We start from the raw sequence: 10472 nt of genomic DNA, 5'->3' as shown, positions 1-10472 counted from the left end.
GCTCCAGGTGAGTCTCTCGAAAGAACCAAATTCGTTTGCAAATGAGTGTATATTCGCTAATTCTGAAGTTTTTTCAAAGTGACTTGGTCATATGGGTTCACGTCAAAAGACGTAGCAATTCAGTGTTTCGTTTCTCTAGTCCCCAAACGAGACCACCAGTTCAAACATCGAGAATTTCCTCGGGGATGTAATCGATGAATGGTTCCCTCGAAGGAGGGGTATTATTTCATGTACGTTTTCAAGCTTCCTTTTATCGGGTCAACAGACCTCATCTAAGTACTTCATTATCGATCGACAAATAGGAACACAGGTTTCGGTAAAAAACATTCGCCAAAAGAAACAGAAACTTAGTATTTGATCTACCGAAGTCTGGGTACTGGCCACTAGTCAGTAAGTAATTTTGTCCAGCGCTTCATAGATGTGTTTACTTTCCATAAATATGATCTTAAAAGGTATCGAATACGTTATCCGAGCCCTCGTTTGCCGAACAGGCGGTCGACCAGCCGAGCTCCTTCTCTCTCGGCGTCACGCATAGATATCAGGGATTCCAAACCAATCACAACACATTGCTCGAATGTCACTGATATTGTTGTGCTTTTTATGATGTCTTCAACATACCAGAAATCACTTTTGCATCACCCAACTTGGAAAAATTGTACTCCTGTCCTGACGCAGTTGTGTTGATGAGTTTACACCAAGGGCAGAGAAGCACAGTACTGCAGTTCCGTTCCTATTCGAGTTCATCAGCAGTGCATATCGTTGGCTGGGGTTTGAATCTGACATGCGAGGCGATTGTTGTACCACTACTCCACCAGCCTACGGTCCAGTGATTTGACCGCTTTATTCGAATCCTTGAACGGCTACTAGCTAGCAACTGTCCAGGTGACCCCACTATCAGGACTTTCCAGTCAGATAGCTCCGCGGAAGCTTGAAACCTGCTGACTGAACAAATCGGTTTGAATTGTTCGACTTTTTACCGAGTAGACGGGGATTTGGTTAGTCTGGGGAAAATTGAGGGCTGTGAACGATCAAAGACACCCGGACCTCCGCCATTTCTGACGTGTCCAAATGGTTTTGTAACGCTCAGAAAGGTCGTCTTGGAAGGTCGCCAGCTTGTTTTATCATTTCTGATTACCTCGGCCTATTCCTTTGTGTTCATCATGCGCACTCCAATTTTTTACTTTCTACTCTTTCAGGGTTAGTATACACTGTTAAAATTCATTGCACACAGCCGAGACAAACATGGCATGCGTCACAAACGTTTCCTGGAACAACCTTTTCTGTATGCCATCTGACCGCTGTGTAGATACTCAGGTTGTCCGTATTCTGTAAGAAAGTCTGCCACGTGATTCGAAACAGCTGGAAAATCAAATGTTCCACCTTACTATGACATCAGCTTGGCACGTTTTTTTACATCTTAGTATAGCTGTGTTGTGTGTATACTATGTACATTAGTAATATAGATGTAATATATCGTGCATTACATTATCGCATGATGTATGCTATATTACTCCATCATCATCATCATCACCATCATCATCATCAAAGACGGCAACATCGGTGTTAGCACTGATGCTTCACTGCCGTGCAACCATGAGATTCTTCTAGTTATATATATATATATATATATACATATGATTATATAATTATATTAAAAGCCCTGCAGTGAAAAGAAGAGGAAAAGAGTGGGTGAAGGAGGGGACCTAGTGCTGGCCTATGTCAAGCATACTGAGGTGGCCACACCTACAAGCGTTCAATCAGACAATCAGAAAAGAAACTGACAACACGAACGCCACTGACATCGATTAGCCGCCATTTCTTGCAACGTCTCCAGCCAAGCATAGACGTGGTCACGAGGACCCCATCCTGGAAGGCGTACAACACCAACAACACAAACTCTTCGTGATCTCTTTCACACCTTTCTGTGAAGTCATGTGCTGTCCACCTCGCGGTTTGCGCTATCCTGAAGGAGGCCGGGAGAGAAACACTCGTCTCGGTAGACGCTGTTTTGGCATGCGTAGCACATGACTGAGCCATCGTAGTCGATGATGCTGGATGTTTTCCCGGATTGAGGTGCCTGCAGAACAATCAAATACCTGTTTACTAATGACCTGTTAGTTGCAACTATGACCTACCCAACTAACAATACCATATTACTATACCACTTAGAATGTTTGTAGAGTTATCTGGTGAAAATTCCCATCGATCCATCAGCATCCGAAGGTAGCGTTGCACCCCAAAAGACAAATGACGCTAAATTTCACGTTTTGTAACGGTGTCTGGTGCACTGAATCAACAGTTTGGGTGAATTGTTGCTGCTAGCTAGAAAAATTGCTTGTATACGCTTCCGTTTTTAATAGGATCTCGTACAGTGTCTAAAACTATTTTGGAAAATATCTTTAGGGTGAAGCGCTTCAGTTGTGCTGGTCTGAAACACGCACACACACACCAACAACAACAACAACTTTATCACAAATGAACTTTTATAATAAGCTAGAATCGATACAGAAATCCAAATATTGATTCTCCACTGCGGAATACTGCATTCCTCTTGGAAAAGATTTGTGTGCTCAAGTCCCAAAGGTCATATGTGCTAGGTACGCTATCACAAGGTCAGATAACAGTGGTTTTCTCTTGTAGCTACTCAGTTACAGCAACGGTTTCAGCACGTGCGACCCTAGTCGGTACACACGGGTAGCCTGAGTTGTACCAGGCTCACCAGCATTGTTGGTTTACTTTGGCTGGGAGGGACAGTGAAGCAAGTGGTCATTACTCATACTGATGATAGGTCGAACAAACTTTATCACCCAGCCTTGAGAGAAGGATTCCTCGACAAATGAACACTGTGCTCTACGAAACCTCACAATACAGTGTTACAGGTTCAGCTTATTCTGTGGAAAACATCTAAATGGTTTGGCTTGGTCTCTCCCCCAGGGGGAGGCTAAGTTGTAAAATCGTATTGTGACACGTATAAAACCTGATGTAACGGCTCATTCTACTGATCAGGCGTGCGAGTAGTCTGTTTTCTCGTAACTCCACTTCACGTCGATTGGAAGGTGAGGTTTATTACGGAATTTGTGAAACTGCATGTCAGCGTTCGTTTACACTTGCGTGGTTATCAATGAGTATTCAGGAAAGTTCAGGAAGACGCGTTCAAGGAGTATGCGAGAGGTTTATTTTCCTGTCCGATAGTTTGTAGCTGTTTAGTTGGTGTTTTCTAATAAATAACTCTGCGGTAGGAGGCTTTCTTTCTTTCGATTGTTGCCGTGACCGGGATACGGATGAAGATCCCGTGGCCACAACCTTTTGAGGATGGGGATATGCGGACTTTCCTGGAGGGTTCCGAGGATGTTGCGGAGGCGTCTGGACTGGAGACTGACCGGGGTAAGTTGGCAGCATTCAGGATCCTCCTCAGAAACCAACCGAAGGCGGCCCTGGATACGGCGGGCAGGGGCCCTAAGAAGACGAAGTGGGCCGCCGCTAACGAAGCTACTGCAGCGGAGTTTGACGCACCGCCACCTCCAGAATGTTCAAAGAGATGGCACGCACCAAGCAGACTTCCCGAAAAAAACTGGTGGGCAGGTGACGAGGGAGCAGCTCACGGCCAAGGTAGCGTGCAAAAGTGCACCAGCTACCAGTGGTGCCCATCACTACAGGCCCGGGACCGTCGAGTTCACGTCCATTAAAGTAGTGGCACAAACGTGGTCACCCAACTGACCTTCGCTGAGTGTTCCCGCTTTTTTCAACGAAGACTGATCCGAATCAACACAACCGGCATCTATACCCCACCCAGCAGATAAGCTAGGCAGATTGAAGAATTTCGCTGCCCGGCTAACAATCTATATCAGTCCTGTCAGAAGCAAACCGTGCCTTTCGTGAGACTGGATCAATGTTATCTTGACCAATCGGTTATCAGCATCGAACCCAGGCTACCTGCACCTTACTGGCAAGCACAACTGGACGGAATATCATCTGGTGGCCTTGACCCGGTCACCGGCGGCCTATTCGTCGGAACAAACCGTGGATTCCGTCACGTCACTATTGGAATCCCATGCTGACAGTTCGCTTGCTAGTATTAAGCTTTTGGCAGTTGTCCGAGGATTGCAGTCTGGCATCGTGACACCGAAGCAAGTCCTGTCGCTTCTGGACCTCCACGCCTCCAAGACATTTCCACACAAGTGGAATCCTGTCTCCTGATGCCCTCATCAGCTAGCCCATCATATGCCGGCCAACCGCGAGTAGATCGGCCGAGCCAACTACGCTGCCTTTTAGACCCTATCCCACCAAATACGTAAAGATGCAGCATCTGCTGTGCTTGATGGATCGTGGAAGGGTGTATACAAAGGAGACGCTGGCCTACCTCTGGATCCCGAACACCTGTTCCAAAACACGTGGATAGACGGAAAAGTCGTGTGGTGCGAGAATCCGACTGCAGTTGATCGAGTCGATTACTGGTAAGGAAATCGGCTGTACGATCCATTTAATGGGCAGCTCGTCCGCAGGTATGGAAAATATCACGCCCGGAATGACTCGTTGGTTCAATGTCAATCTAATTATCTGGATGTCGTGCTCGTATTACTGTAGTTCCGAAGGCCCCAAACCGACATCATGGGACCAACTGAAACCGATTTTCGTGTCATCCATTCTTGCCCGATGGTTTCACAGGATGCTTACTGACATCTGGAGACTCAAACTGCAACTGCCCTCACTGCGGTTTGCATTTCTACATCAATAAGGTTGCTTGGAAGCCACATCGCTGTTACAAACCTTGCTTCATTACTCTTCAGCGACTGCTTCTAACCTCAGCTTGGCGGTTGTTGATATCCCGAGAGCGTTTGATTTGGTTTCGATTGACAAAATCGTCGAATCTGCCGAGGCGTTTGGAGCACCGTCAACTCTAGATCGATACACCACATAGCATCGTGAGAATTCTGTGGCAGGTTTCAACAATTAAGAGGTTCACTGACACAGAGGTGCGAGGCAAGGAGATCCACACTCAATGTTGTTCACGATAACAATGGATGAGACTGACATATTCGCTCGTGCTAGACAAAGTGCACTGAAAGACGCTCGAAAGGTTGGATAGTTACATCAGACAATCTATTTTCGGTTAGCTACGTCTACCGAAGGGCACCACACAGGAGTTTTTATCGCGCGAAACGTCCCCGTCATCTGGGATTCACTGTTTTCGAGGATTTGATATCGTTTACTTCAAAGTGTTTTATCGGGAGCGCCGAGCAACTGTGGTAGAAGCAAAGATAGTCTCAGATGGGCGTAGAGTGACTGTGTGTTGGGCGAAGTGGCACAAGTGGTTAGAGCACGAATTTACTGACCTGAAGGTTCGTGGTTCGAACCCGACCTCTGCTTCTCCACTTACCCTATCTAGGCTTGGGTAACCTGGCAGTATCCCAGCCCTAGTGCTTCCTTCGGGTGACATGGCAGCTAGACACCGACTGGGTGCTACAGCTGAACGAGAGTGACTGTGTGAAGCGAGAGGAAGCAGAAATTCCAGCCGCACGCGCAATCTATTGTTGCGTCAAATTTTCCGTCCCCCAACCGATGATCTCTTCTTACCAAAGGATCCGCTTTCCTCTATCCACCAACGTTGTTGTTATTGGACTGGGATTTCCTAAGTTCACGGTCAATAACTTGTGTTTGTTTGGGCTCTGTAAGTACTTACGACACTTTTAATGTGTGGCACATGGCGATTATTCTCGCCACTGACTTTCACACGTGACCCACGATGACGGTCAGCTCGCGTCTGATATACGAGTCTTGACTGTGTTAGAGCTTACTGCACCTTGAAGAGCATTGTTTGTCCTTTCTTCGGTTGCTGATCTTTACACGTGTACTTTTACGCCAAACATTCTTACATACATCGGTGTCCATCTTGTCTGACCGGATCAATTAATGGTGTGCCTTTGAATGGAACGCTCCCTCCCCCGTTTTATCTTATATTCTCCTGTACACCCTTTCACATCTATCGCCTGTATTTAGTTTTTATGTTTGTGAACATGATTCTTAAAAAAATGGCATTGGTGTATTAGCCTAGCAACCATCTAACGTGATAGGAACCAAGACGATCGATGATAACATAATCGATCGCCGAATAGAATCAAAGCACAGTTTTGTTCGTTGACCAAGTCAGGTTTTGGGATGAACCTCAAAAGTTGGGGGTAGTGGAGTTCGAGTAACGTGACTGGAACAACAGGCCCCTGACTGACCGATAACTTGCACAGAAGAACAATGCCACAGTACTACAAACAGTGGTCAGCTGTCTTTTTGGTTTCACCGACAATACGGAATAAATTCAAACGGTCCAGTCACTGGTGGTCTCTACTACGAGGAGAAAAAAGAAGAGAGTTTAAATAGTAAAAAACGGCTCAATTTATACAAAATATCGATATCCGATGTAGTGAATCTTATAGAGCAACTCCCAACAAACGCGTTTCAGACAGTTGAGAGGTTAAGAAGTGAATCGGTCAAACGGGGTTCGAACCCCAAACCTCCAACTTGATCCCTCCTGTCTGGGCTTGGGCAACCTGTTAGTAACTCATTCCTCGTGCTTTCTTCGAGCAGCTAGACACCGAAAGAGTGCCGTAGGTGAAATGTTATCTTACATTTTTCATCTGTCCCCAAACTGCGTCTGATCACTTGGTTCGAAACAACAAAAGCACATGTTCGGTTCATCGGTGCGAATGATAACACATGTGTTGCCCCAGTCAGAAGCGCAAATTAAGGGAAAACAGGTCTCCGAGGAAACTTTTGTGTTGGTAGCTACCTTTCCTGAGGAATATGTTTTCACTTGGTAATGTGCTACCTTATGCCAAGGTCACTGTAAGGACAGTTCCTTCACCAAACCAGTTTCTTAGCTCCTCCGACTACTGTTCTGATCGATACGTTTTGCTTGGAAAACCACACCGCCTGCACCAACATTTTCTGTGCGCCCGACATTCGCCTCCTAAAATAGCGTGGAAAAAAGGCGAATAAAAATGAGGACTGTCAGAACAAAAAGTCGGAGGCCTTTTTCTAAATTCTAAAATTTAAATTATCCGCTCCAAGGCACACACCTGGAATTCTACGCCGAGAGGTAAACTGTGATGCCCCTCGGTTTGTTGAACGTAGGAGGTAGAGTCTTCCGAGCACATCCGACGCTACTACCTGTCATCCTGTTAAAGAACATTTGTACAATCTAGAAAGAACTTGTTTTTGAATGCCCGTTATTTAAAGGCGCATGTGCTGTTACGTCAGGAGTTTTGGTATACACTGATAGTTTAGAATAACATCGATTTCACTGAATATATGTCAATCACAATTTGACAGCCACTGTTTGTTATTTTTTGTAATGACCTGAAGATTACGTGAGCGAATCTGAAACTATCTATTTCTCTGGTTGGTTTGAACTTCGTTTGTGATTTCACCCTGCAAATGCTGAAAAATGCGAGGCATGTGTCCGCAATCATCACCAGTGGAGAACCACGGATTTTTTAAGCGATTTTTACAATCTTGAAAGAATAAACCTAACTTCCTATTCGCACGCCCACTTCAAATATGAGTCGGTTTTTTGTAATGCACTCTCATAAGGTTGCTGAAAACTCCTTGACAGCCCACGACCGGTTTCGCTCTTCTTGAGGCTCATCAGGTAGGCGCAATCCCCGAGTTTTCGTCAACCTTGTGTTCTCATGAATCTTCCTCGGTGTTGAACAAACTCATTATCAACTTTTTTAAGGTCAAATAATCTTTGTTTTGCGGTCTGAAATCCATGGCTGTCCGCTCTGTATTAATCGATGTTGAGCGACTTTTGTTTGCCTCCTCTGCACCACACATCGGCGACAGTAGTCTCCATCGAGTTTGGGGATCCTGATGGCTATCCTCGTGATGTAGGAGAGTGAGCACTACTAAGAAGTCTGAACACGCTTTTAGACTTCAAGTGAGGGCTCTATAAACTCAGCTGCAGCCTCCATTATTATACATGCTTCTGGGTCACCCGTGCATAATTTCTGCTGTGCCTCGTACAAATTGAAAATTAGAGCAGCGAGGAGCGTTCATTAAACAGCATCCATAAAAAAACAGAGAATAAAGTCGGAAGTCACGAGCGTGTAGTAATTTCATATGCATTTCTGTTTACAAACTTTGGACTTGGGGTTGTACCAGATTCATTTGACCATAAATTGGCCTTCCAACTTCCGACTAGAATGGGTTGAACCACCCCAAACAACTTAGTTAAAGTCAGACCATAGCTAGAACGCATAACTTACAGATGACCTCGGATGTATGACTTCCAAGTTTCCCGATAAATCGATAAACGTAAACGGACTTCAAAAAAGACGACAAGGGGCGTCAACGGCAAACTGTACATCAGTGCAATAAACTGTACATAACACACTACTCATAAGGTTGCTGAAAAATTCTTCAAAACCCACGATCGGTTTCGCTGTTCTTGAAACTCGGCAGGTAAACTTTATGTTCTACCTGAACCCAACGTGGACGGAACTCAATAAATGATGATTGGTCTGTCGAAAGAAAATCGGGTTTCTGGATTAATCACGTGAAGGACACGTTGGGGATATACTCTGCGGGTATACTCTTTCCACGCACCCGTTGCCGAACACTCTATCGGTTTGCTCCATACGCAGGAACATCATACCATGACCTAGCTCATTAAAAGGATATAGAAGCGTAAATGTGAGAACTACCAAGGACAAGCGTCATCAAAAACAAACCATCTTGTGCGCGCTTAGTACTTCTAACTACTCATTAGCTGAGTGAAAACTTTTCTGGTCGATCGATTTTTCCATAGAATAACTGGAAACGTTTTTCGTTCGCTAATTTCAGTGGCCTGGCCGCTTATGGAACTTTGAAACTATCCTGCAAGCTCATCCAGGTACAACATCGAACAAAGGTTCCGCCTAAATGAAACGAAAATTTTGAAAAATTTGATGCATATTGGGTGAAAAAAGGGTCGTCAAACTTGCGCCCCGTAATGCATGGGAGACAGATATGCATGAATATGAGCTAGCAACTAGCAACAGATAATCGAAGAAAATAAGATAAAAATCAGCGTTCTTCCTCGCTCTATGAACGTGAGTCAAGACAAGGAAGCCTCAGCCTTCCATGGAACGTTTCTTATCAGAAAACCGGCCTTCGTGACCTGCAATCAATTGAATGGAATGAACCAACCGCTTTTCCTTGTTGTTATCATCAAATTTCCCCGATTCGTTTTGAGATGAATGTTCCGCCACCTGTGACTGAGTGATCCACGGCATGAAACGACGTTTTACCACAACTCGCACTGTATCTGTCTTGTTCAGTGAAAAGTCGACTGTGGTTTTAAAACGACCATCTTGATTCACTTGACACACTTGCATCATTCTTGCTTTCCAGCTAGGTTTTCTGGGAATTCATGTAGCTATATCACACTTACCGATGTCTAGCTGCCACGCCACCCGAAGGTTGCACGAGGGCTGAGGTACTGCCAGGTTGCCCAAGCCTAGACAGGGGAAGTCGAAAGGCAGAGAGCGGGTTCGAACCCACGGACCTCCGGTACAGAGATTCGCGCTCCACTCATTGAGTCATCTCACCTTAATACCTGTTAATTTGCGATAGTATAAACAGAATCAATTCGGCGGAAAAATTCAAGTCAACTGAATCATCATCAACCAGCTTCTGAAAATATTGAATTGAGAACTGCTAATAGTTGGGCATAAGTTGTTACAAGTCAACTGGAAGTACTTTTTAACTAGAGACCATACAAGCTACCATGAACCTTGACTGGTAAGCGTTTATTGTTTCCGGATTCATCTGGTGCTTTCGTTGCAGTAGGCATCCATCCGTTGTAGCGATTTTTGTTCCACTATCGGTTGAAGGAGTTCTACTCACGAGACAACGTTATAAGTTGAATTCAGTTGAAGAGCACCATAAATGACAGATTCGGCTTGATTCACGGCTGATAAAACCAAATTAGTGTGCTAATGAGTGTAGTTCACCTATGGTACTCAATTTGAGTCCAAGGGGAACATAAAACTGATGGAAACTCCATGAACATACCCACCTGGTGAGTCCCAGTAAGAGCGAAACCAGTGGTGGACTGTCGAAGAATTTTCAGAGCTACCTTGTGAACAGTGTGATCCACCTGGAGACCATTGACCGCACTCATCCTTTCAGTTTTTAGCGCTCTTCTAGATAAAACAGAAGTAGGAACAAAGTCAGTCAACCTTTTCGTACCGTCCCACACAAGTCTAGTTGAAACAGAAAGACGGGGAGGCTTTGGTATGTTCAAAAATATTTCCCAACTAACTTGTATGAAAGTGCCAGCTGTAAAGGAAACCTAGGGCGAGAGTTCCGCCGAAATAGCTGCCAGTGAAGACTGCTTTCCTGTATAACGAACCTGCGCATTCATTGGACAAACAGTTGAGCGTTGAAAGCGCTTTCCGCCTATTGTGAGGGCGCACATCCAAGAAATTTGAGAATTT

General features: G+C 45.0%; 1 protein-coding gene across 1 annotated transcript; it reads left to right on the top strand.

Annotated features, from left to right (window-relative positions):
• Positions 1-4999: 4999 nt before the first annotated feature.
• T265_11558 (hypothetical protein) lies at positions 5000-9571 on the top strand (the record flags this gene model as incomplete). Its single annotated transcript, XM_009178239.1, has 3 exons — positions 5000-5077; positions 5115-5339; positions 9410-9571. The coding sequence occupies 3 exons, from the start codon at positions 5000-5002 to the stop codon at positions 9569-9571; spliced, it is 465 nt and encodes a 154-aa protein (XP_009176503.1).
• Between the last annotated feature and the right edge of the window lie 901 nt (positions 9572-10472).

The sequence above is a fragment of the Opisthorchis viverrini genome, assembly GCF_000715545.1.
Source record: "Opisthorchis viverrini unplaced genomic scaffold opera_v5_518, whole genome shotgun sequence".
NCBI lineage: Eukaryota > Metazoa > Platyhelminthes > Trematoda > Opisthorchiida > Opisthorchiidae > Opisthorchis > Opisthorchis viverrini.
The sequence above is the reverse complement of the archived record's forward strand: the minus strand, read 5'-3'. Positions and strand labels throughout refer to the sequence as shown.